The sequence below is a fragment of the Lynx rufus genome, unplaced genomic scaffold (genome assembly GCF_022079265.1).
Source record: "Lynx rufus isolate CCGP_SWC_20201006 ecotype Redwood Valley unplaced genomic scaffold, mLynRuf1.p SCAF_18, whole genome shotgun sequence".
Taxonomy (NCBI): domain Eukaryota; kingdom Metazoa; phylum Chordata; class Mammalia; order Carnivora; family Felidae; genus Lynx; species Lynx rufus.
In genome coordinates, this window is record NW_025814832.1 from 40,719,528 (window position 1) to 40,747,444 (window position 27,917).

A 27,917-nucleotide genomic window follows, 5' to 3' on the forward strand; every position below is an offset into this window, starting at 1 on the left:
TATATAGCAGGCTTGTTAGTTTTGACCTTAGGAAAATTTAGAAGGGCTATTCCTTAATATCAAAGAAAAATAGTACTTACTCATCAAAGTTCTTATTAACTGAAATGTTTTAAGTAATTTTCTTTTCCTTTTATATTCTCAGGCTTTCAAACAGATTTAAAAGTGTTTGGGTTTATTATCTCTCCTCCCCGCCCCACCTTGACATCAGACAAGAAAGAACAAAAAAAAAAAAAAGAAATCTTTTGGTTAAGATGTATCTAAATTCAGAGATAACAAATAGGTTTCATCTTTTCTGCCAATTTAGAGTGCTTGGTGTCCTGGAACACTGTCATGAGAAGCGTTATGAGCTAAGTTCAGGATCATTGGGAGAGACTGCCAGGATTCTTTGTCCACCAAGAGTGACTAAGGAGGAAGTGCTGTAAATTTGCCAAGAAGTCATTCTTTCTTTTGCTTTAACTTTCAACATTAGGGTTTTGTTTTGGCTAGCCACTGTCAGTTAAAATAAATTTGTGAATAAACTGGCATTAAATGGGTGTTGTGTTAGTTTTATTAATCACTTTTTGTGTTTGAATTGCTGTCTTTTACAATATTTGACTCCCCTTACACTTTGTTTTCTTGAAAGCTTAAGATTTGAAAAGAAGCCACAAGAACTGTACGGTTCCTTACACATAAGAGTGATGGAAGAAATGAGGTTTGAGGGGAGTTTATTTAGGAAAAGTAGTGTATGACTTACATTAGGAGTAGTAGCTGAGGAGGTTTTTGGAGTAGCCCAGTGGTGATATGGTACATGGGCATTTGGTGCTGTGGTAGCTTCAGGAATGAATGATTTGTAAAACCAAGAGATTTTGCCAGATAGGAAGGGGGTGAACCTTGTAGAGGAGTGAGAGTTCGAAAGTGGCTCTGCAGGTTAACTAGCCTTGCCTCTTAGAAAAGGGAGGACGTTTTTATAGTTCAGGAATGATCCTCAAGTGGTTATACTTTACCTCTTGAGGTTCTTTCCTGAACTTGAGCTAGAACTAGACCTGCAGCCAACATTAATCCAGATAATTATACTTTTTAAAAAAGTATCTTTACATCATATACTGATTCTGTCAATATTAGGTACTATAAAATACCTTCTTTCTGAAAGAGAAATAATTGGATAATACTTTATGACAGTGATTGGCCTGAGTGGCTTATTTTGGACCATATAAAATAGAAGTTAGTAAAATACCATTGCTGTCCTTGGTCTTAATTATAATGGTGTAATTAAGAACTCGTTTCTGGGACACCTAGGTGGCTCAGTTGGTTAAGCATCTGACTTCGGCTCAGGTCATGATCTCGTGGTTTGTGAGTTCGAGCCCCGCATCAGACTGTCTGCTGTCAACACAGAGCCTGCTTCAGATCCTCTGTCCCTTTCTTCCTCTGTCCCTCCCCTGTGTGCTAGCTCTCTCTCTCAAAAAGAAATAGACATTAAAAAATAATAATAATAAATAAAAGAATTAACTCATTTCTAACCCTACCACGGTTAGATGTATTCTCTTTTATTATTGACATTATGCTGTTTTTTTACCCCATTAGTAGACTTTGTGAAAGTTCACTTAATAGCCACTTAAAATTTTTAGTAATGAGTATGTATATCCTGACTGGAGGTGGGGCTATGGTCAGTGACTGCTGCTTTGTTGAAAAAGAATTTTGTGGAGGATTATTACATATTTTGATTACAGAATATACCAGGTGCCATATACCTGCTTTAATATTTAAGGAATGTTAAAATGTCATTTCTATCAGACTTTTTGTTTTTATTTTTATTGTGTTTTTTAAGTTTTTTATTTCTTAAAGTAATCTCTACATCCAATGTGGGGCTTGAACTCATGACACCAAGATCAAGAATGGCATGCTCTTCCAAGTGAGCCAGCCAGGTGTCCCAGACTTTTATTTTTATTTTATTATTATTTTAAATGTTTATTTATTTGGGGGCTGGAGGACGAGAGAGAGAGAGAGAGAGAGAAAGAGAGAGAATCCCAAGCAGGTTCCATGCCCAGCACAGAGGCCATTGTGGGGCTCAATCTCACCACCGTGAGATAATGACCTGAGCAGAAATCAAGAGTTGGACACTTAACCAACTGAGCCACCCAGGTACAGGTACCCCTTGACTTTTTTATTTTTTAATTTTTTTAAATGTTTGGGGGGGGGGCGGTGCAGAGAGAGAGACACAGAATCCAAAGCAGGCTCCAGGCTCTATGCTACCAGCACAGAGCCCAATGTGGGGCTCGAACCCACAAACCGTGAGATTATGACCTGAACCGAAGTCAGGCACTTAACTGACTGAGGCACCCCTGTTTTTAAAGAAGAATCAATTATTACATTATAGGTCAAGCTAAAATCTGACTTCTCCATTCCCCTTCTCAGGACCTTAATCCTCAATTGTTGAGTGTCAGTTCTATGCATGTTTTTATACTTACTGTTTATGTATTGGCAACAGTTCTTATTTTATGTTTATTCTTTTTTAGTTTTCTTACAGTTTTTCCATTCCATATTGTTGAGATTTAGTCATGTTGATAGATACAATAATTAATAAAAATAAACAGTATTCCATTAAATTCTTTTACTATTCTAAAGATCTTTTGTGCATGGCATTAGCATTTGTTGGTGCTGTGAATAGTGCTTTTTAAAAAAAATGAGTATTTTCTACATATCGGCACATAGCAGCACTTCACGTTTTTGTATCATGATCTGAACAGTTTTAATTGTTACATTCTAAGAATTCTTAGCTTTAATAATATGCGGTGTCTTTTGGATTTGCTGTGTAGATAATCTTTATTGTTTATATGTCTTATGTTAAAGTAGAAAATACTTCGCTGTCTCCTGAGAAATCTCCTGAGAATATTTCTCTCTCTTCTCTGAAATTTATGCAGGATCAGGATACTAGAAGACAGTTGCAACTAGTTAATTTGGGAAATATCTATATGTGAAGTGCCCTCCATGTGTGTCCTCTGACACACACACACACACACACACACAGTCTTGGTTTTTCTTGGTACTAGAGTCAGTTGGTATACGGGCCTTTAGATGTTAAAACCCTCCCCGTCCCATTTGCTGTAAATCTTACTGCTACTTTTGGATTTCACTCAGTTTCTTTCCTTTTAGGAGGCGCAGGTCAGAGTGGAGATGGGCTGCAGACCGAGCAGCTATTGTCAGCCGCTGGAACTGGCTTCAGGCTCATGTTTCTGACTTGGAATATCGAATTCGGCAGCAAACAGATATTTATAAGCAGATACGTGCTAATAAGGTAAGAGATAAATGTCTGGTCTTTTTCAGACCAGTTAAAAGCTACCATTATCCCTTTTTTCCCATCCCTCAATAACTCTTAGCTGTGTCAAAGAGCATGGTTTAATGTGATCTGCTGTAGTGGTTTAATTTGTTTAAGGGCCTGATGTTGTTTAGTATAGCGCAGACAACACTGTTAGTTAATGTTAAATTGAACATGTGTTTAGAACAAAACAGTTCCTATATTTGGGCTAATAGGAAACATAAGAAAAAGACACTATATAATGTAAGCCATTGATGTAACTCATATTTGTTATATTTATGGAAAAGCGATGATGACCTAGGATTTCATCTTGGTTTTTTACTTTGATGCACTTCTGTTTTACCACTAAGCTTCCCTTGCTTTCTTGAGGAAAAATAGGGTTTTTTGTGAAAGATTGTTCCAGGGAAATTAGACATTGGTGTTTGGGATTTTGGTTTTTTGTGTCCTCCTATCTGCAGAGTCCTGATTCTTACCATAGAACTTTTCTCTTTTATAGTGACAGTGTGGTAGTTTTTCTTCTTAAAAATCAACTTAGAAAAAAGTCCCTTACTTAGTTTGGGTTTGACTGAGGGATAAATGTACATGGAAAAGCCATCCGTTTAGCACACAGGTGAGTGCCTACTGTGTACAAGGCACTGATCTCATTACAGGGGGTCACAGGGATAAATAAAAATCCTCCTTTCATGGATTTTACATTCTTACAAGATTTTGGTTTTTCTGTGTCCTCCTATCTGCAGAGTCCTGATTCTTCTCATAGAACTTTTATCTTGGATAGTGACACTGGTAGTTTTGTGGTAGTTGAGCCAGTCAGTCTCCATGACTGGACTCTGGTCTAAATGTAGAGTTGACTGTTCCTAAAATAAGTGTCGCAACACTTTTTTGTCCCACCTTGGTGCTGGTCAGAGCCTCCAGAGAACTGCTGTACTGTGGACTGTATGCATTAAATTAACTAGTAGGCCAAAAGTTAAAGAGTAACCAGCTGACAAGATACAGTGATGAGTTTGAAGTAAAAGTCTGCGGCCTCCCACACACGTCATCTAAGTTTGTATTCCAGAAATCCCTCTGGAGTGCTCTTCTTGTTGCTTTTTGGGGGGAAACATTTTAAGGACTACATTCTGTTACCTTATTTTGGTGGCGGTTTTAATTACGCCTGTTATTAAAATTATAGGAGCACCTGGGTGGCTCAGTCGGTTGAGCGTCTGACTTCAGCTCAGGTCATGATCTCGCGGTCTGTGGGTTCGAGCCCCACGTTGGGCTCTGTGCTGACAACTCGGAGCCTGGAGCCTGCTTCAGATTCTGTCTCCCTCTCTCTCTGCCCCTCCCCCGCTCATGCGAGAGCGCGCGCGCGTGCACGCGCACGCGCTCTCTGTCAAAAATAAATAAACATTAAAAAAATTTTTTTTTAATTATAAAGCATACCATAATAAATATTTTTAGCTAAATCACATCATGGGTACTTTTATGTTCAGTGTTAGGAAACTTTCAAAAGTGTTAGGTATTTCTAAATATCTGGAAAGTATTCTGGGGTTTTGTACGTATATTGACTATCCAAAAGTTTCATTATTCAGAATATAATGTATTAAAGAAATGCCAGGCTTGGACTTGATAATCTTTGGTTCTCGTGCTCTCTGCTACCATATAGCTATATAAGGTTGGGAAGAAAAGCCACTGAACCTTTCTGATCCTCAGTTTTCATGGTCTGTAAAATAAGGCATTCATGATTATATTTTCTTGCTCTGCAGTCTGAATACACAATGCTACAAAATTGTGACAGGAAGAGTAAAAGTTGAATGATGATCCTAATAAATAATATGTCCTAATAAGTAATATTTCAAGAAAATTGACAACTTTATTAAATATCTTTATACAATGTCTGCTTAAAACAAATGTATTAGTTTCTTGGGACTGCTGTAGCAAAGCACAAATCGAGCAGTAAACTTAAAACAACACAAATGTATTTTCTCACAGTTTTGCAGGCTAGAATTCTGAGATCAAGGCATCAGGAAGGCCATGCTCCCTCTGAAGAGTCTAAGGAAGAAGTCTTCCTTGCCTCTTCCTAAGCTTCTGGTGATTGCTGGCGTTTCTTGGTGTTCCTGCATTCATAGCTGCGTCATTCCACTTTCCTCCTCTGTCCTCACGTGGCTGTCTTCTCTCTGTGTGTCTGTGTCCACACTTCCCTTTTAAAAGAACACCAGTCATACTGGGATTTAGGGCCCACACTAAAGGGTTCATTTTAACCCAATTATATCTACAAAGACCCTATTTCCAAATAAGGACACATTTTTAGGTTCTGGGTTATATAAATTTTGGGGGGCTACTGTTCAAGCCTATATGACATATAAGCAATGAAATTTACCCCGAAGATAAAGTAACAGGCATTTAGTCTTCATATCACTATAATAATAGAAGTTGTTGGGCATTTACTATGTGCCAGGCATGGTGCTAAGCATTTTACTGTTACTTACAAATTTAAAGGTATACCAGTGGAGGCTCAGAGAGGTTAGCAGTTTGTTCATAGTCAAGTGAACATGTAATCACAGAGCTGAGATGTGAGCATCCGTTGCTCAAGTTGGCAGTTGCTTCAAGTGCTCGGCTACTTTTTGAGTTATTAAAATGGGAGGTTTTTAACTGCCTGTGTTTTAGTAAAGTGGATTGATGTTTCCATTTCCCATCCTGCTCCAAGATTTGCCAGGATTGCCTGGGTAGTACAGACCTTTTCATGAGATGAATCCAGGTTTGGTGGTCAATTGTAGGTTGTCTTAGGTTGGGGAATTAGGGGGTGAGGCTTTTTCTTTCTAAAGATTTTCTTTCTAGCATGTTAACGTTAATTTTCTTAAAGTAACATATTCCAAAAAAGAAAGCATTTGAAAACTACCACTAGTTGACTACCAATTTCTCTTCTGTTAGAAGTTAAGTGTTAACTTCCAGATTGAGAGAGTCTTGAGAGTTTCTTTGATAGTCATGATTTCCTTTTGCTTTTTGGAGAAAAGATAGTGTTTAGGAGTTCCTCTGTACTCTGCTACTTACTCCCACCGTCCCTGCCCTTAATTTGAGAGGTGGCCGGGGAGGGACAGAGGGAGAGACCAAGAGAATCTGAAGCAGGCTCCAGGCTCAGGTCAGAGCCTGGTGCAGGACTCTATCCCATGACCCTGGGATCCTGACCTGAGCCAAATTCAAGAGTCGGATGCCCAGCCAACTGAGCCACCCAGGCTCCCCAACTATTGTATTTTAATTTTCATATTCAGTGAGCTTGTTTTGTTTTGTTTTGTTTTGTTTTGTTTTGTTTTGTTATTTTAAAACTCCCATGCCTTAAAGTGAGAAAGGAAAACAATGTATGTACCTGGAGTGTGTACTGTATACGGGTATCTTCATGTATGTTAAATGCACAGAGCAAATCTTACAGCTTACAAGCTTGTAAGAGGCAGAGCTAAATTTGAACCTGGAGCAGTTTTTCTGAGTCCAGAGCATTTTCTGTCTAATTTCATTGAAATTTCATACCTGCTACATAAAACTGAGGGGGAAAAGCACAGGGACCAGATGGGTTCTGTTGCTGAAGGAGACTTTCTTTCTCGTAGCACAGTCTTCAACATCTGTGTCTAATACAAAACATATCATTTTTCTTTTATCTCTTCCTTGACTGATCTGTGAAATTACATAGCAGCTGCTAACTAAAAATGGACATATTATTGGGAATGAGAGGTGGAAGAGCATTGAAGCTTCTGGATAGAAAAGGAGCTGAATGGAATAGCAGAAGCCTAGAAATACACCATTGTCTTCCAAAGTGATGTTAAGCAGTTTATCTTCCCATCTCAGTGGGGTTATAAGGCATTGTGGACAGCTGGGTCTTGCCTGGGTGGTAGCCCAGGATGGTTCTTGTGGAGCTGATGTATTAGTGAGGTCACTGCTTTATCTTAAGATGGGTAAGGGACATTGACCTACTCAGAATGAAAAAGGGAGCAAGTAGGTGAAATTACATCTTAATTCTGTATTATAAGTTAAGAGGTGATGTTTTTTAATCTTGTACTTTGACTCCTTCTGTTATACAAAACTGGTGAAAGAGAAGCAATTAACCCAAGTCTACAACTTTAAGTTTTTTCTATTCTTCCCTTTTTGCTTGCTTTCTTTTGCCCTGTTTTGTCATCAGGCTTAGCATAATTCCTTCTACCATTCCTTCCTTTTTAAATTCTGGTACATATTAATTTTTTTCTTCCTTTTTTTGACATACATGACAGCTTTGCATTTCCACAGAGAAATAACTTATAAGGCTACATTAAGACTACGTGCAACTCTAACCCATCCCAATTCCTTTCATCCTTATATAGGAGTTTGCTAGGCCTGGGCAGCTTGGGCATGACCCTGGTTCTGACTCGGGGAGCAGTGAAGAAGGATGGGGAGACTCTCCTGGTCTTTTTACCTTGGCCTCTGCCAGTTTGCTCTGTCTATTAGAGTGCAGTAATAGCACTGAGGTGCCCACTCCCATTTAATCCTTACACTGTCCCTTTATTTTTAGCATTTAACATCTTCTAATGTACTGCATAAAATTTACTTACTTGTTTGTTCATTGTCTGTCTTCCCCTGTATTAGAATGTAAGCATTTTATGGGATGGGTTCAGGTGGTGTGGGGGTGGAAGGATAGGTCTCTCCTTCTTTCCTGTATCCCCAGCAACTAACAAATGTAGATAAATGGGTAATTGATGGCTTGATTTGAATGAATAAAAAAACAACAGTAGTTTAACCCAGCCATTAGCCTTAGTTCTGCCATGGATTGGCCTGTTGACAAGACCTTCAACCTGCATCCTCTCTGGGTCTGTAAAATGATGGGGAATAAATGGGCCCTACGAGGTCTCATAAAGTCTCAGGAGAGTATCCTTGTTGTCTCTCAGAGAGGTGTTTATTTTCAGAAATTAGGGTTTAAGGAAAAAGTTTTCTCTTTGGAAAATATTGGCTGTTATTCCTGACTTACCTTCTCACCTAAAAAAATTGAGGGAGTAACTTTATACCTGGTAATTGGATTATTTAGGCTTCTGGCTATAATTAATATAAACTTAATATTTTCCTATTCAAAGAAAAAACCTTTTAACCTAAAACTCAAAAAATAATTGTTACATATTTCCATTCTTGGTGTATGACTCTGCTAGGGAATATGGGATTCAGATATATATGTATTTTGTCTAAGTCTTTAAGAGGTTAACATTAGTTAATAAGCAACAAATTGGGGCACCTGGGTGGCTCAGTCACTTGAGCGTCTGACTCTTGATTTCCACTTAGGTCGTGATCTCACTATACGTGAGATCAAGCCCCACATAGGGTTTCTGCGCTGACATAGCGAAGCCTGCTTGGGATTATCCCTCTTCCCTTCCGCCACTCACACTCTCTCTCACTCTCTCAAAATAAACTGAAACAATAACAACAACAAATTGAGGCAACAATAAATAAAATGAATATTTTGACCTAAGGTTCTGCTCTGGAAATGAGATTCAGATACACAGAACGTAAGACAATCACAATACTTTAGGACCTCTGGTAATGTGGATAGAGCAAGTAGGGCTCAGTTAACCAGGGACATTTTCTTGGAGATGGGATTTGGATCTGACAAGGTCTTTGAAAGGATGAATGACAGGGGTACTTGGGTGGCTCAGTTGGTTAAGCATCCAACATCAGCTCAGTCATGATCTCACGGCTTGTGAGCTTGAGCCCCTTGTTGGGCTCTCTGCTGACAGCTCAGAGCCTGGAGCCTGCTTCGGATTCTGTTCTCCCCCTCTCTCTGCTCCTCCCCCATTCGCCTCTGTCTCTCTCAAAAATAAACAAACAAAAGGATGAATGACATTTTGGATAGATAAATATTTTTTAAAGGCAAGAACCAGTATGAACAAAGGACATAAGAACAGGTAGTATTGTAATCTTTAATTGCATTAAACCCCCACCTCTCAGTGATAACAACTTCATATACATTCAGACATTTTCTGGGGGATAGAGATTGGCATAATTGTAACCAGGGCTCTTAAGCAGGGAAGATACTGAATGCAGTATTTTGAGAATGGAATAGTGTGCAAGATAGCTTTCTCTTGCAAATAGTTTATGAAATCTGTTCTGTGCTTGTGATTGAGACAAAGTACTTTGCGGCAGAAATTCTTATAGCTAGAATAACTTCATTTTGAAGTCTAGGGCACATGTTTCTTGCTTATTATTAGTTAATGACCTTTCTCCCCTTTTCTGTGGAGTTTCCACTTCACTTTCTACATGGGCGGGTCATAGTCTTATTCCAGGATAGGTAAATGCTGTTTCTCTTCCCTTTGGGCGGGGCCAGGAGGGTGTTGTAACACTTATTTTTCATATTTATTTTTTAAATTGTGGGGTGTGTTTTTTGGGGTGTGTGTGTGTGTGTGTGTGTGTGTTTGGACTGAGGTAGAATTCCATTGTCCTTTCTTATTTATTTTTGAGAGAGCAAGAGACAGAGCATGAGCTGGGGAGGGGCAGAGAGAGAGAGAGAGAGAGACACACACACACACACACACACACACACACACACACACACAGAATCCAAAGCAGGCTCCAGGCTCTGAGCTGTCGGCACAGAACCCGACTCAGGGCTCGAACCCACAGACTGTGAGATCATGACCTGAACCAAAGTTGGACGCTTAACCGACTGAGCCACTCAGGTGCCCCCATTGTCCTTTCTTAATGTCAGCCCTTCCCCTACCCCATTTCATCTCTTTGCATCCCCTATTTCATAGAGATTTTTGAGTTAGACAGGAAAGGGATCCATCCCTTGGATGGATCATGCGGTTCATTGGCCTATAAGAGCTTGTGTCATAATGGCTAGGGAGCTCAAATCGATAGTCAAAATCTCTAGGCCCTAAAATCTATATTTTAGGATGTTTACTGGGGGACCCCGATGCTGAGTCAAGACTGATCAACTCTAGTGTGTTTCAACTTAGAACTGGCTTTAGGATTTACCAGTGGAGTTTTTTAAAACTGTAGAATACCCATCCCTAACCCCAGGGACTCTGAGTAGATTTGATGATGAAACTGGGCAAGTATTAGCTTGATGAGTTTCCCCAGGTGATTCTAATACAAAATTACCTTTAAGAGATACTTATCAGTCCGCTCTCCTTATTTTCTGGATCAGAGAAGGAGAACCAAAGACTTAAAGCCCTGGTTACTTTCATCTCAGTCTTTCTATTACACAGTATCAGAACTTGATTTTGGTTACCTCTATTTGAGTTCATGGGGAGATTCATGTGTGTGGCTTTTTGTTTGTTTTTCACAGCAAGCTCATTTCTGCCTTTACCAAGCTGGGCCCTTGCTGACTATGGATAGGATTTGTGGAGTTGTTTTAAATTTCTTTTTACATTTTTTATTTCCTGGGATGAACATAAGATCTGATTTTGAAATTGTGGAGCAGGAACCCAATCTGGGGTGATATTTATGCATATGAGAAACAGGTGCCTTTGAAACAGTTTTTTGTTTTTTAAGTTCTTGGTTTGTAATATAGGGACTGGACTATTCACCTTTGCAGTAGTTTTGGCTGCTCAAATAGTTGGCTTACTTATCACTTATATTTGTAGCACTTACGGTAATGCTTAAGCCACATCTGTGATCAGGTTAACTAGAAAATTACATTGCTGCTGTTCTTATAGTCTAGTCTAGTTAATAATACAGTGTAAAAGTACCATATTTTGATAAAGATTCCAGATCTGAAAGATGTGAATAAAAAGATGCCAAAGGTAACAAGCTATGTAGGTCACGGCATTCAGGTGGAGAAAAGGGGAAGTTTGGGTCTGACTTAGGCCTTACTCATTGCTACTTACTGCTAGGCTTTTTGTTGAAATAACTCTTGGGAAAGTAAAGCTGCTGGTGTAGTGTATTTTGTTTCAGAACCCTAGGAGAAGAAGGGAAGAGGCCTCTGCTAAACCAGTCCCCTGTCCCTAACCCTTGTCATAGTAACTCCTTCATTAAATCTGTGACTTATAATACCACTCACTTATGCTGCTTTTCTCTCTGTCCTGCAGGGGTTGATAGTTCTTGGGGAGGCACCTCCCCCGGAGCATACACCAACAGACTTATTTCTTCCACTTAGTTCTGAGGTGAAGACGGATCATGGGAATGATAAATTGGTAAGTGTAAAAGACAGAAAAGGGGAGATGAGTGAGAATTCAGGGGGTAGCATCAGTACACAGTTCATTCTCTATAGCAGGTATCCTGGCATTGGCTGAAGGAAGAGGACTGTGTCCCCTTTTATCACTTTTGACATTTCAAGGTCTGAATTCTTGAGTAGAGCAGCACAGGTCCCCTCCTGCAGCTCTCTAGTTGACCTTGAATTTAAAAGCAGTTCCTAACTCAAGACATTACAGCTAGAGCAAGTAAGGCATCATGGAGTATTACTGAGAATCGGGAGAGCACGTGGCTCTGATACCTTTGAAGAGTAAAGACAACCTTTCTGAGAAGGCCACCATAAGATGAAAAGGTGGGACTAGAGGTTTAACTCACAAGGATGTTGAAAGTGCTCTGAGTTACCCTCTTTAGTTCTGTAATGAGGATAAAGCTGTCGTTTTCTGTAATCTTCTGTATCCTTAGAGCCTAGCTCAGGTCTCCCTCTTCCATGATTTCTTCCTTTATTTCTATTTCTCTCAACATCCAAATTAATTTCTTTAATTTCTGAATCCCCAAGAGCACTTTTTTATTTGTTTCTTTCACTTTTCCCTCCCCTCTTGCCCCAGAAGCTCTTTGGCTTTTATGAATATTAGTATTTCTTGATTTAAGTCATTTGTTAGAAATTCCGAAGTCCCGTGACAGCAGTGTGTTTGGTAGGCTAGAGTGTTGGCTTTTGAAATCGTGCGTTAAACCAGCTAGTCTCTTTGGTCTGCACATCAACAATTTTTTTTCCAAAATGGAAGTATTTGTTGCCTTTTTTTTTTTTTTTTAATTCCTCCTTCCCTTCAAGAAAACATTTGAAGACTTGTGGTGTAAAAATAGTTACATCAGAGGCATTTGTTTTGTTGTGTTGTTCATTTTTGCATTTTCATTTCTGAAATTCACGAAAAAGCCAAAGCAAATTTTTCAACGGTCAAAATATAGTTTTAAGAAGTTAGACAAAATTCTAAAGAAAAATACAGTGTAACTTACTGATGACAGTGAGAATGATGAGTGCTAGAATAAGATTACTCAGGAGCCTACAAAACTTCTAATACCCTGTAAGAATAATAAAGCCATTACCTTTGGAGTCATGTTCTCAACTAAACACAGATCAATTTTAACTCCTCAGTGTTCTGAAAATAGACATCCAACTTAAGGCATCTAAGCCCTAATCCAGTGTAAATAAATAGTAAGTAATATAAAGTTAAGTAATTCATCGAGAGTCCTGTGACCCTTTAGTGGACTTGTTAGATGATGTTCAAGTGTTAATACTGAAAGGACTTTCATCTTTTTGCCTTATTTCCAACCTGAATGAGTGTTTTTTGATGGACGCAATATATAATCTGCTTTGGTTGTGGGCGTTGTACAGATATTGCAGAAACTAAGTGATTTGGGAGACTGGATGCACGAGTGAGCCTTTTTTGAGCCATGGAGACAAGCAGGAAACGTTCCCTGAGATGGAGTGAGTTTTGTTTTTCTGCCACAGAGTAGAGTACTGAGGTAGAAGAAGGGAGGAACTCCTAGAAAAATGCCCCTTAACGCAAACAGACTTCAATCTGACTCCTTACTAAAGGCAGTTTGAAAGGTAAGAGTAGGCAGAAGAGAGAAACCAGAGGGCCTCTGGCTTTGCATCTGCAGGTGCTGATAAAGTCAACTGCTGCACTCATAAATTCTGATATGAAATAAAAAGCCTTCTGAACAAAAAAGGGTGTGTTCCTGGAAAGGGGGATTGTCTAAAGCTATTGAGAGTTCTCCCATGTTCTAAAACATGCCCTTTCCTTCTTTCTCCTCCCACTCACTCTCTTGAATAGTTAGTAGTCCCCTTTCCCCCAATTAAGAATTAAACAGTGAATAGAGCTAACTTGGAACCTATGCCTGTTACTAGGTAGGAAGAACACAGTTAAAAATTACCAAAGAAAGTCAACAAAATTTCTGACAAAATATTCTCACAGGGCCTCCTCTGTCCCGTTGGTACAGGGTTTTTTGGACTCAACTAGATAGCCACCATCTCCTTAGCTTTCATATTGTCAGAGGATGGAGGTCATAGCTGCCAAGTAGCTAGAAACTGAGGGAGGAAATAGTGGCAGAGAGGGACTCATGGAGGCGGAGGGCTTAGTCCCACATTCTGTGTAAGTAACTCTCACGTCCTTCAGCTGACTTAACCCCTGATCCACAGAGTTCTGTAGAGTTTAGATAGAGCCAAGTAGAAAGCAGCAGTTGGTAGGCTGAAAGAGCAGAGTAGAGAATGTAGTCAGTGCCCACTGCAGCAAAGAACAGAATTTGGAGTTTGAATTCCAGCAAGACTTGATAAATACCTTCGACTAGGGCCTTATACTGAAACCAAAGAAGACTCATGATTTAGGAGTTAAAGACTTTCCCAGGACTAAGGAACTCACCCACCATAGGATTAAGAAATCCCAAATAAACCCTGATAGGTTTCTGTAAAAGCCTGAAACTAGTTACACAAAATCAAGGTTCATTTGATTTGTAACCAATTAGAAATTTGCCTACTAGAGCAGAAATCAACATGCTTCTGGGAAATTTAACTGAATTCAGAGTAACATATCATATACAATAAACAGGAAACTGTGTTCGTTATCATGCAAGAAGATGATAGAAACTGATCCTGAAATGGCTCATAGTAGAATTAAATAGAAATATGTTTGAAGGAGTGCCTGGGTGGCTCAGTCAGTTAAGCCTCTGACTTCGGCGCAGGTCATGATCTCACGTTTCGTGGGTTCAAGCCTCACATGGGGCTCTGCGCTCACACAGCACAGAGCCTGCTTCAGATCCTGTCTCCCTCTCTCTCTCTCTGTCCCTCCCCAACTCTCTCACTCTCACTCTCTCTCTCTCTGTCTCTAAAATAAAAACATTTAATAAAACTTATAGAAATATATTTGAAGATTTAAAGTAAAAGGTAGCAAAAACATGGGGAAATATCAGCAAAGAGGTGAAAATTAAAAAAAAAAAAAATCACGTGGAACTTGCAGAACATAAAATTGTGGAATTGAAAAGTACAGTGTCCGAGTAAAAAATTTACTGGTATACTAAACAGCAGATTGAAAACTTACACAAGAAGGGATCCATACACATAACAGATCAGTGGGAATTATCCAACCAGAAGACAGAAAAACTGAACATAGAGCTGCTCAGAGATGAACATAGTGCTGGGGGAACAGTAAGTATGTATAATTCGAGTTCCAGCGGAGGTAGGGGGGCTGGAGCTGAGGAAATAATGACTGGATATTCAAATGAAAAAAATTTACAGATTGAAGAAACTCCAAAAATAGTAAGCAGGAGAAATACAACATGGTGAAAATGAATGCTGAAGAAAATCTTGCATGTAGCCAGAGGGACAAAAGATGCATTCCATATAAGTGAACATTGGTAGTGTTTGGTGACTTCTTTTCTGAAACAGTGGAGGACAGAAAATAGTGGAATGGGATCATTAAAATAGGGAGCGGTGCCAAAAAAAGTCTTTAAAAATAAAGGTGAAATAAAGTCATTTTTAGATGAAATTGAGAAAAATCTGTTGGCAGAGCATGTGCACTGAAAGAAATGTTAGAGAACTTTCTTTAGGATGAAAGTGAATAATACCAGTTGGAAACTCAGATCAATGGGGAAGAAAAGCAGGGGAAGATCTACTTTATGAACAGTAAGCATAAGAAAGCTACTGTGTGTGTATTAATATTAGCAAATCGTTTTTAAGACAGGAATACCAGAGATACAATTCTCAGACAGTTACCAGAGATAAAGAAGGACATTTTAGGGGCGCCTGGGTGGCGCAGTCGGTTAAGCGTCCGACTTCAGCCAGGTCACGATCTCACGGTCCGTGAGTTCGAGCCCCGCGTCAGGCTCTGGGCTGACGGCTCGGAGCCTGGAGCCTGTTTCAGATTCTGTGTCTCCCTCTCTCTCTGCCCCTCCCCCGTTCATGCTCTATCTCTCTCTGTCCCAAAAATAAATAAACGTTGAAAAAAAAATAAAAAAAAAAAAAAAGGACATTTTAGATAATGGGGTCATTTCACCAAGGAGACAGAAGAGTCATAAAGGTGGATGCCTCAAATACATGAAGCATAAAATATACGCAAATTAAAGGGATAGACAAATCCATAATTATATTTCAAAATTTTCACACTTGTAACTCAGTAATTGACAGAATTACTAAACAATAAATGTGAGTGTAAAAGATCCAGACAACACTGCCAACTTGACCTGACTGATGTTCGTAGAACTCTACCTCCCCCCGCCACCCTCCCCAACACCCACACTTCCCTTCTTGTGCAAAGTAGGAATAATACTGCAGGTCCAGATCCCCTTATCTGCATCTCCAAACTCCAAAGATCTGTGAGAAGCAGAAGTGGTTCTCCCTAAGGTCTCCATCAGGTCATTTGTTGACAAAATTTGACCTGAAGTGATACTTGATGAGACTTTACATTCTTAATTATGCATACCTTTTGAAGCAGAAATATTAATGTATTTGATTTTTTAAAATTAAAGGACTATTTTTGGGGGGCAGCATTTTAAGGTTGATAGCAAAATTGAGCAGAAGATAGAGATTTCTTAATATACCCCCTGCCCCAGCATGGCACACCTGCTTCGGGTAGTCTCCGTTGTCAATATCCCCCCACCAGAGTGGTGCGTTTGTTACAGTTGATGAGCCTGCAGTGACATATCACAGTCACCCAAGGTCCATAGTTTACATTACAATTCACTCTTTGGGTTCACACACTCTTTGGCTTTGGATTTATATTTAATTTTGAAGCACTTACCCAGAACATACAATGTGTGACTTTTTAAAAGTCTGTATAAATTTCCATAACACATCTGCCCTCAAGGGCCTTAGGTAGGAGTGGCTCTGTTTCTGTACCTCTTTGGAGTTGTTGATAATTAAGTATCGAGGAAGTACAATGTGCTTCTAACAGTGTTTGGTCCATAATAAACAGTTGATAAAAAGCTTGCTGTTCCAGGCTGTGCTGTGTGTCTAGGAAACACCTATTAGCATAACCAGGTATCTTCCCTTGAGGGCTATATGGTGGTACAACAGACCTATAACCGAGGAGTCTGGGGGGCAAGAATTCTCACTTCTAAGGGAGGGCGGGAAAGGTAATAGAGAAGGATGTACTGTATTTGCACTGAGTCCTTGTACATTTGCTGAAGGATGGTATTGAGAGTGAGTTTTGACAGGGAGGGTACTGCATGTAGGATATGAAAGAGGTTTGAGAGAGCCTGGTGTGATAGAGGAACTACAGATACTTTTCTTTGATGGACTGTTGGATGATGGGGCCAATTCATGATGGATTTTGTATTTATCTTAGTGAACTGTATACTTTATCCTGTAGGTGACAGGAAGCTGTAGATTGATGCCACATTTGGGTATGAATAAAATTTGCTTTATTAATGCTGGATAAACTTTTCTTCATTCTTTTTCTAAACTTTAAAAAAAAGATTTTAAACTTACAGAAAAGTTACAAAAGTAGCACACAGTCTCCACATATCCTTTACCCAGCTTCCCATAGTGTTGTTAACTTGAACTACCATTGTACAAAGACCAAAACCTGGAATTAACATTGATAGAGTACTATTCAGATTTTATTCAAATTTCACTTGTTTTCTCACTAATGTTTTTGGCAGGGGGAGCAGGAGGAGAGGGTCCACAATCATAACTGCATTTAGTTGTCCTGTCTCTTTAAATCTCCTCTTAGTCTATGATTGTTCCTCAGTCTTTGTCGTCTTTCATGGCCTTAATACAGAAATACTGGTCTGTTATTTTGTGTAATATTCCCTCAGTAAGAGTCATCTGACGTTTTCTCATTATTAGAGCTTGCGCACTTGTAAGGAACACCGCAGAAGTGCTACTGTGCCCTTCTCAGTGCACCATATTGGGGGTACATGATGTTGGTTGGTGATACCTTTTTTCACTTGGTTGAGGTGGTGCCTACCAGCCTTCCCCACTGTTAAGTCAGTATGTTTCCCTTTGTAATGAATGTATCTCCTAGGGAGTTACTATGCAGTATTCTGTTGCTCATTATACTTTATTCCACAATTTTATCATCCACCAGTGGGTTTTGCCCACAACAGTTATTACTGTGGTGTTTACTAAATGGTGATTTTTCTGTTTTCTACATTTGTTAATTGGAATTCTATTAGGAAGAGCTGTCTTTTCTCCCTCATTTATTTAGGTATTTATTCCGTCATTCAGTAATGTTTATATCAGAATAGGTTCATTTCATTTTATGGATTATAATCTGTTCCTATTTATGATTCATTCATGCTCCACTTGTCTCAATTTTTGGTACCAGGCCTCTTTCATATTGTTTCCTGTGTCTTTTCAGCTTGCTCCCCTCGGTTATTGAGTATTCACTTTCAGGCACCAGAAGACATTCTGAACTCATCCTGTATTTTACCTGCTCCAGCCCTGGTTCTTTTTATTGGACAACAGTGTTTAGAAACCAAGATCTGAGTACTAGTTGTGCTCATTGCTACTTGGTGTCATTGCTTCTGGGACTTCCCAACAGTCAAAGCTGGGAAACACACGTGTGCTAAAGCATGCATGCATACACATGTATCAGTGTTTATTTACCCATTTGTATATACGTTAAAAACTGTAAGTGCATATTAATGCCAGTCCAACACCACAGCCTTCCTCACTGATACTCATTTTTATCACAGAAAGTAGTTTCATAGTTGCCATCTCATATCCTTGTGAGAAATGTATTTATTAAACAGAGTACAATATTGTGTACAATGTCTTTGCCCTATAATACGCAGTCAAAATACTATTTCCTGAAGTTATACTTAAATTAGTTTTTTTTCCTTATCCTTTTAGTGTGATATGTAATTGTTTTGTAATGCCGTTAGGTTTTTGTTACCTCTTCAGAGTTATTCTAATACTGGTATTCCATGTTTTCTCTCCCAACACAATAATTGATCTTTATTATTATTTTTGAGTATGTGAAGCATTACTATAGTTCTAAGAATCCAAGCTGTACAAAAGACCATCATTCCTACTGCCTTGTTCCCATTTTCCCATTCGTTCCATTCTGTTCCCACTTCCTTTAGGTGGCCATTTTCATTAGTTTTTGGATTACCTTTCTTTTGTGCAAATGAGCAGGTAACAAGTATATTTTCTTATATACCTGTTTTTCTTCCAGGAAAGGTAATTACTGGGTGAATATTTGAAATTGAAGTTCTCTTGTTTGTTTTAGCAAAATATTGCTTCTGTGGCTTTTGACAGATGACTTCATTATTTGTTTGTTTCAATTTGTAAAATAAGCCTTGTTCTTTTACCCTTTCCTTCCTTCGTGGAGTGATAGTGATAAGTCAGAGGATAAATGCTTTCTCAGAAGAAAGGCATGCTAAACATGTAAACTACTGCTATTTCTTTTTAAACAGTTCAAGGTATTATCTTCCTACCATTGGTTAAGCAAGAACAACTTCTTTTTTTGTTGTTGTTTGTTTGAAGTTTTGCAGTCACCAGGTTTAATGAATAGTGCATTGGCCCAACAAGGGTTTTGAGATAGAGAATAGAGGGGTAGATACTGGCTGGGGAATATTTGCTCTACCATATATATTTTTTTAATGACTAATTAGGACTATTAAGATAAATTGGACTGTGGATAAATAAGTTGAATAATAAGAATTTATGACTGCTTTTGCAATTACTTTATTTCTTTAGATTCCAGCTGCCTGTTTTCAGTGGTGTAGGTAAATGTAAATCTTAGGCATTATGCTGGTTGAAATTTTTCAAAGTAAGTAAGTCTTGGGCGCCATGCTGGCTCTGTCAGAAGAGCGTGTGACTCTTAATTTCAGGGTCGTGAGTTCGAGCCCCACATTGAGTGTAGAGGTAACATACTTATATCCATACATATATAAAATACAAGCATATTTATATATGTACATATATAAAATGCAAACTTAAAAAATAATTCAAAATTATTTTCATACAATTGTATATATTTTAACCTCAGTATAGAGGCATAGGAAAGTGAGGCACAAAATAGTCCCATTTTATATATGCAAAAATGGAAGCCTAGCTAACTAACTTGATGGAAGTGGAATTTTCAGAAGGTTCCGCTCCCTATTTAGCACAATTTCCTGGCCATGTTGCTAGTTCGTGGAAATGACTGGTACACTGTTTACAGGCCAGCAATATTTTGGTGATTTTAAGCAAGACTATGTTGAGTATCATTGAGATGAGCTTGAAACATGAAGTAATTCATATAAAGTCAAAAAGTAATTTATTTTGATCCAGGAATAAAAGTTGAATTCTTTTCCATATACCTAGCCCTTTCAGTCAGGGAAGAAATCACTTCTAACCTTCCTTGCTACTTTTAACTCCCAAAAAGTCACCCCCTGAACCTCTGCTTTTGGAAGAAGGGAAATTAACAGAAATTCTCTACTACTGCAGCTTTTCTGCTCTCTTCTTTCTGGCTGTGGGATGTATGTACCACATAAAATTCAAGAAAGCTCAGTAATAACTCCTGCTTTCTGGATAGGAGAGCCTTTAAATTCTTTGATCCTTTTTACAGTTTCTCGTTGGAAAACAGATATGAGTCATGTGTTAGTTTCCTGAAAATACTAATGATGTAAACCACTGCAGTAGTAGTGATCAAGCTTAAATTAGTATGTGGGTTTAATATTTGTAAAGTGTTTATTAATGTATCTCCACTCTCTGTCTTTGCAGCCTTTTGGACTGCAGGATAGAGAATGTTTACTTTTACTTAAGGCAGTGTGAAGATATTTAAGAAGCTTTAAGTAAATTTACGTGTGTTGTGAGCTGTGGTTTTCTTTTTCCAGATGGAATGCTGTTGGAGGATGGGGTTAATATTTTAAGCGCTTTACATTTGGGAATGAATGATGAACCTAGTTGCCCCAGTGCCCTGCTTTTGGATTTCAGTGTGATTATAGAATATCCCACGGTCCTCTGATTATTCAGTGCCTGCTTGTGTGATTGGGACTGGAACCTAGGCACATTTCCCTCTGTGAGGTTCATGCTCTTGACTGCTTGCTGTGTGCTGCCTTATCTGTGACAAACATTTCTGTGCTAAATCATGTTTCCTCTGTTGCCTTCAGTTTTAATTTGGGGACTGAATTGCCCCCAAATCAGTAAAATTCACACTGAAGATTTATGGCATTTAAGTATATATATGTATACGTATATGTAGGCATGAAAAAATAGGCTGTTTGCAGCAGTTATCTGTAGGTCATGTGATTATTGATGACTTGTGCTTTTTCTTCAGATTTTTTTTTATTTAAAAAAAATTTTTTTTTAACGTTTATTTATTTTTGAGAGAGAGAGAGAGAGCATGAACAGGGGAGGGGCAGAGAGAGAGGGAGACACAGAATCTGAAACAGGCTCCAGGCTCTGAGCTGTCAGCACAGAGCCCGACGCGGGGCTTGAACTCACGGACCGTGAGATCATGACCTGGGCTGAAGTCGGACGCATAACCAACCAAGCCACCCAGGCGCCCCCAGATTTTTATAAGAAAGATAAATTTGTTTTGGGACCCCTGAGTGGCTCAGTTGGTTAGGCATCTGACTCTTGATTTTGGTTCAGCTCACGATCCCATGGTTGTGGAACCTGCTTGGGATTCTCTCCTCCCTCCTGACCCTTAGTTGAAGACTCTTGTTACTATGTAATTATTTTGCTAAGCTTCTGTTCCATGGAATCATGGAACTTACTATTAGTCTGTAATCATGGAACTTACTATTAGTCTGTAAGTAGGCACTTACTATTAGTCTGTTAAAATATTTTGGTTCCTTACCCTTCTTCACCCCAGAGCAAAAGCCAGTTCTCTTAATTTTCCTTTTTCCTCATTCATACGAGTTTTTTTAGGTTGATATCAGAAATTTTAGATGTTTCATTTAAGTGATGAAATGGTGCTGCTTTTCATTCTGGATACTGTTGGTTAAATGTTATAATGTATTTTTAACTTTCTTCTCCTTATTTAGATCGAGTCTGTTTCTCAGCCCCTGGAAAACCATGGTGCCTCTGGCCATTCAGAGTCATTGTCTACTAAATCATGTGGCGCATTGAGACCTGTCAATGGCGTTATTAACACGTAAGTTTTGTGTCTACTTCCTGTGCTCAGTAGGCTCGTAAATGATGAATTTGGGACTCTTAGTTATCCCTAGCCAGGACTAACCCTGGTTTAAAGTCAGAAACCTTATTGCTTAATAATATTGTGCATGCATCTTACAGTAGCAAGTATATTTTAATTAGCATATTAATGTGTTTCCCTTTTACTTACTGTAGCCTAAAATTAACTCACCATGGAGAAAAAAGAAAAGGTCCTACAGTTATTGTGAGTCGTTATGGTTGGTTCTAGTCTTGGTAGAATTCTTCAGAAGCGTGTACATAAAATCTTTTACTCTAGGACAGATTAGATCCCTAAAGGCTGTGTTTCTAAATCTGTATTTATGAAAGTTGAAGGCATCCCTCTACAAGTGAACAATGTGTATACATCCCTGAAAGTCGAATTTTATAGAAGAACTATTACTTAGGTAGCCCATTAACATTTGCAGGATTAATCATTTTCTTACCACTTGCAGTTTTCTACAGCTAATTCTTCATTCATGCTTCTGTTGTAGAAGAGAACTTTATCACTTGGAACCTGAATTTGTCACTTACTGACTTACACTATTCAGACATGATGTTGTTGTCCACCAAGAGTCTTAAAGATCAGCACAGACACTGCATGCACGTGCACATGCACACATACACACTCACTCACTCACTTAGATTAGCAGATACCAGCATCAAGAAGTGATGTGCATCTGTCCTAGAACTTGTTTGTGTCTGTGAACATGTGTAAGCAGAGGAGGTTGAAACGGTATCAAAGGCTTTGTTTCCTTGTCTTCTGAGACGTGAATATTCTTCCTTCCCCTTGTATAGTCTTCAGCCTATCTTGGCAGACCACATTCCAGGTGACATCTCTGATGCTGAGGAACAATTACAAAAAAAGCAAAGACTGAATCTAGTTTCTTCATCAACTGATGGCACCTGTGTGGCAGCCCGAACACGTCCTGTACTGAGCTGTAAGAAACGAAGGCTTGTTCGACCCAACAGCATCGTTCCTCTTTCCAGGAAGGTCAGTACTGGTGAGACTTGGTCATTGTTAAACAGTGAGCCAGATGCTCAGATAGAATTATTAGTCTTTTGCCAACTTTGGTTCATTTAACTAGTGTTTTCCAAACTTCACTAACCACCCAAGTTTCCTGGGGAGCTTGACAAAATTCTAGGTTCTGAAGTTGGGCCTGGGACCCTTGTTCTCAGAAAAACAACTCCTAGATGGTTCTTCAGCCAGATTTGGAAACCACTGACTTGAACTTGTTAATAGAAATGGGGAAGAAGAGGTTTAAGTGCTGCCATCAACACTTTGAAGGAGGGTAACGTGCTTCCTACTTGTCCTGTTATCACTGAAAATGGCATGCTTTCCTTTCAAATAAGAGTCTCTCTTAAAATTTTTACATTAATGTGACTAAATGAATGGAGGTCAGTTAACAAGCATAGGAAACTTTTGATTGCTGCCTCTTCAAATAGCACAGTTGGACTTCATTCCAAAACTGATGAAATAATACTTCAGTAAAATTCATACCATGCAGTGGTTAAGAGCATTACCTTTAAAGAGGATAAACTTGGGTTTGAATCATGACACTGCTACTTAATAGCTTTATGATTTGGAGCACGTTTACCACCCCCACACTCCTCTCCCCGTATCCTTCCCTTCGCCCCAGGCCTCAGTGACCTCTTCGGGTGGTTTGAGGGTTAAATGAAACGTATGTAACTTGCTCATTGGGATGTCTGGCTGATACGTTCCTGGTACAGAGTGGCTGTTACTGTTAGCACTTGTGTTGTTCACTCATTCAACAAATATTATTGAGCTCCTACAGTGAGCGGGGTCTGTTCTATGCTCTGGGAATACAACACTAAACAAAAACAGATAAAAATGTTTGCCCTCCTAAAATACTCGAGTGGGTAGAGACAGAAAATAATAAATTAGGTATAATGGTAAGTCCTATAGCGTTAAGTGCTGGGGAGAAAAATGCAACAGATGAAGGGAAACAGGGACTGCCCGGGAGCTCCGATGGAATGGGGCCTGGAGGCCTTGCAAGGGGAAGGAAGAGATGGGGAAGGAGTGACTGGTGAAGTGGAAGGAAACTGAAGGGAGTAAGGCACATGGAAGACGAATGAAGAACGTGGGTCAGTGAGGAACAAGCGGTGGTGTGTGAGGTGCCGCAGGCAGGCCCAGCACAGGAAAGGTGCGAAGTGACCATCGTGTATGGCAGGGTTAGGGTTGTTCGAGGTCCGTGTGAGCTGTCTTGCTAACGGGAGGAGAGCGAAATTCTGCTTGGAGTGGAGTGGGTTCAGGAGAGAAAGGGGGCAAGGAGTTGAGATGTATTCAAAGCATTAAAGAGAACTGAATGCTTCAGTTGAGAAACGTTCTAGATAACTCAATATTGCTGTATAGGAGAGCGGAGAAATCACTTATTTGAAGGGAAATGTTAAGATAGAGCTAACTATTACAATACACTTGCTGATGAGAAAAGTGATAACATAAGAAGAGGAGAGAGAATTGTCAGAACCATTACTGGTTAGACAGTGGATTATCGGAGCTTGGCTTGTTTTGTTATAGTGTGCAGTTGGACCGGATAACCTTGCCTTTATCTTTTTTGTTTGTTTTTAAGGAAAGCACAGTAAAAATTAACTATCAGATTGTACCATTTTTCTCATGTCTGTTCCTTAGAATGCGTGCATTACCAAAATAACAGAAAAGAGAAGGGTATTTGGCAAGTTTCTCACATTGACATTTGTGGTCTCAATTTTTTATGAATAGACCTATAAGTCAGAATTTTTTTCTCAGAGGTTAAAGAGTTGATATTGAGAAAGCAAGAAAACTGTATATTACTGTCAAATGTAAGAAAGTCGTTTTTGATCATGTCTCTATGCTTTTGACAACAAAAAAACCTCAACCAAACAAAAACAAAAAAATCTCAAGGGGTAGTAGTGTCCTTTCTCGGGGCAGTTTGCTAGTCTCACTGTGTCATGACATCTAGGGATTTTGTAAAAATTTTCTGTGGTGTAGGGTGGACTCCTGGATTCTTTTTTATCTGTATGGTAGCAAACCTTCCCTGCTCTTGACAATAGCTTCTTCTGGTCCATGCCTAAAATCAAATGTACTTGTGAAGAGACATACAAAGCATACTAAAAGACCCTTTGATTCCAGCACCAGTTTCTATTTCTTTTTCTTTTTCTTTCTTCTTCCTCCTACTCCTCCTCTTCCTCCTCCTTCTTTTTTAGTGTTTATTTTTGAGACACAGCATGAGTGGGGGAGGGGCAGAGAGAGGGAGACCCAGAATCCAAAGCAGGCTCTAGCTGTCAGCACAGAGCCTGATGCGGGACTTGATCTGACCAGAAGTCAGATGTTTAACCGACTGAGCCACCCAGATGCCCCCAAGCGTCAGTTTCTAAAACACAGCCATCCTGACCTGCAAAAGTAACCTACATGGTAAATAAGACAAAAGAAACCAATTGAGTTCAGGAGATAAACCATTTGCTGGTTATAGCAGAAATACTGGAGTTCTGCCAGTGTTGGAGGCAAAGGCCATTCTGTCTTGATTGCTCACTAGGTCTTCTTGCTTGGTGATATTTGCTGTTGAGCAGGCATCTTGTCTTTTATCATTTTGAGGTGCTGGATTTGCCAAGCAAATTTATTCAGCACTGTGTTGAATCCCCAGTGTGCTCCAGGTATTCTTGTGGTTTCACTGGTGAACAAAGTGCTTGCCTTCATGGAGCTTACTTTCTAATGACAGAGCCTAGATAGCAAAGAAGGTAACAGATAAGCCATTCTCTGATACTATTAAACAGCATTGAGTTCATACTTTAATAAGATTTGCTTCCAAGTTTTTTTAAAAAGAATTTTAATAAAACAGGAACTACATCTCTCTGGATTAACTCAAATTACCCTTGTTATTGCCCTTCCCACCACATTTCTACCTACGCAGGATAGATGGTTACTAGTATATCTACAAGTAGAGAATGTAAAAAACACATGTTTAATGTCAATGTTACTGGCTTATCTACATATTTTAAATTATCTCTAGTGCACGCTAGAACCAAATATAAAACTCACTTTAGGGAACTCATTCAGTTTTACAGAGCAGTCATCTTAGTTGAATCACAGCTGGAATTTTATTCTATCAAGTTTTACCAGCATTTCTGAAATTACAATATATCTTATAGCTGAGATGTACTTTTAGTGTAGTAGCACATTTCTTTTTGCCTCTAAAAGTCGGTTTTTATGTCATTAGTATCTTAAATTCAGTGACTACAACAAAGGATTTAGTAAGATGAACTTGTTGGAAATAAACAGGATTGAAATCTGTCAGTAAATAATGAAAGGCTTTAAATGATGAAACTGTTGACTTTAGGTTAGAGTTTTGAGCAGTGAAGTATCATAAGCTGTTTTTTTTGTAAAAGATAAATATACAGATAGTTTATGTTTGGAGTAGATTGGCGATAAGAGAGACTGGAGTCTGAAAGAAAGAAAGACTAGTGACAATAGTAATCCTAGTGGAAGTGATAGTCTGAAGGCTCCAAAGCTCTCAGGATGCAATAGTTTTGAAAACTAGTCCTAAGGAAGAATCACTAGGGTGTTGTGAGTATCAGAGTTGGGAGGGCAGAGAGCTTTGAGATTGGGAGAGTGGGGTTATCTTCCATGGAAATCTGTAAAGCCTGGGGAGAATGTGGAGGTTATTTCCTATTATTGTGATTTTATTGTAATATTAGTACATATGATAACAAGTTGCCCTTAATTGCTATTTATTATGTATTTCATCACTTTTGGGGGTCTGATATGGTAGATGTTAGCAATTAGGCCAGTGAAGAAACACTCAAGTGACAAATTTTTATAACGTGTTATCACTATGTTTATTTCCTATCCTGCTGCTTCTATGAGCTATAGTTATAGCTCAATCTAAAACATTAGTTTCTAATATACTGAAATTTCAAATCAGTAAAAGTTTTAAAAGAAATGTGGGGCCAATATAGGGTTGCTTTTTATTTTGTTAGGTAAAGTTATTTTGTATATTAAGTATATCACAGTACAGATAGTATTTTTTTAATGCTTATTTACTTATTTTGAGAGAGCTTGTGCACATGAGCTAGGGAGAGGGGGAGACAGAGAGACAGAGACAGAGACAGAGAGAGATAGAGACAGAGAGAGAGAATGAATCAATCCCAAGCAGGCTCTACACTCAGCATGGAGCTCAATGCAGGGCTCAATCTCATAACAGTGAGATCATGACCTAAGCCGACATCAAGAGTTGGACACTTAACTGACGGAGCCACCCAGGGGTCCCAGTACGAATAGTATTATAAAAGAAAAAATAACATGCCTTGAGATTTTTGGATTGGCCTTAATAGCATTTCTTTTTAATCTCTTTTTTGAGATCAATACAACTTTTTTTAATTCCAGTATAGCTAACATACAATGTTATCTTAGTTTCAGGTAAACGATATAGTGATGTAACAATTCCATACATCACCCAGTGGTCATCATGACAAGTACCCTCCTTGATCCCTGTCACCCATTTCACCCATTCCACCACCCACCTCCCCTTTGGTAACCATCAGTTCTGTATAGTTAAGAATCTGTTTCTTGGTGTGTCTCTGGTTTGTTTCTTAAATTCGACATATGAGTGAAATCATATGGTATTTGTCTTTCTCTGACTCATTTCACTTATTAGGATTATACTCTCTAGCTCCATCCATGTTGTTGCAAACGGCAAGATTTCTTTTTTTTATAGTTGAGTAATATTCCATATGCGTGTGTGTGTGTGTGTGTGTGTGTGTGTGTGTGTGTGTGTGTGTGTGTACTTACCACTTCTTTATCCGTTCATCTGTCAGTGGACATTTGGGCTGCTTCCATAATTTGGCTATTGTAAATAATGCTGCTATAAACATAGGGGTAGCATTTCTTATCAGACGATTTGACAGTGTTCTGGTGTGATTTTGGAATTTTATAGTCTGTTGGAGGATAATTATGTAGGAATGTTTGCTCTGGGTTTTATTTTAAAGTTGGATTCTTTAAAGTGGTCCTCTACCACTTCCTCGTGTATCACACTTGAGGACATAACAGGACATTACATATCAGTAGGACATTCTCTTAAGGCCGAGTGTCGTGACATTTGTGGATGAGAACTAAAGAACTAAAGTGATTTTGAGTTTGTATTAAAAGTGAGTAATTTGGTATCAAATAAAATATGTTCTTTATTGACAGGGGCTTCTTGTGATAAATTTTGGAAGCCTAACTTTTCAGTACTAGTTGAACTTTTGGGCAGGAGCAAGAGTGCCATATGGAAAATTGTAGTTTATTATAAAACACACACAAAATAAATTTTGAAAGGCTGAGATAAAATACATAGAAGTTGAAGCTCTGATATTTTATTTGTAAACTGTCCTCAAGCTAAAAGAATTTTTTTCAGTGCT

General features: G+C 38.8%; 1 protein-coding gene across 4 annotated transcripts in view; it reads left to right on the forward strand.

Annotated features, from left to right (window-relative positions):
* Positions 1-27,917, forward strand: part of KANSL1 (KAT8 regulatory NSL complex subunit 1) — a 178,515-nt gene that overhangs the window by 122,165 nt on the left and 28,433 nt on the right. For 3 of the 4 annotated variants that reach the window (XM_047081677.1, XM_047081679.1, XM_047081676.1), the window contains exons 3-6: positions 3,130-3,271; positions 11,305-11,409; positions 21,380-21,489; positions 22,323-22,518. In XM_047081677.1, the coding sequence (XP_046937633.1) occupies positions 3,130-3,271; positions 11,305-11,409; positions 21,380-21,489; positions 22,323-22,518 (553 nt within the window). The remainder of the gene's footprint in view (positions 1-3,129; positions 3,272-11,304; positions 11,410-21,379; positions 21,490-22,322; positions 22,519-27,917) is intronic. The other variant, XM_047081678.1, reaches the window with a different exon arrangement.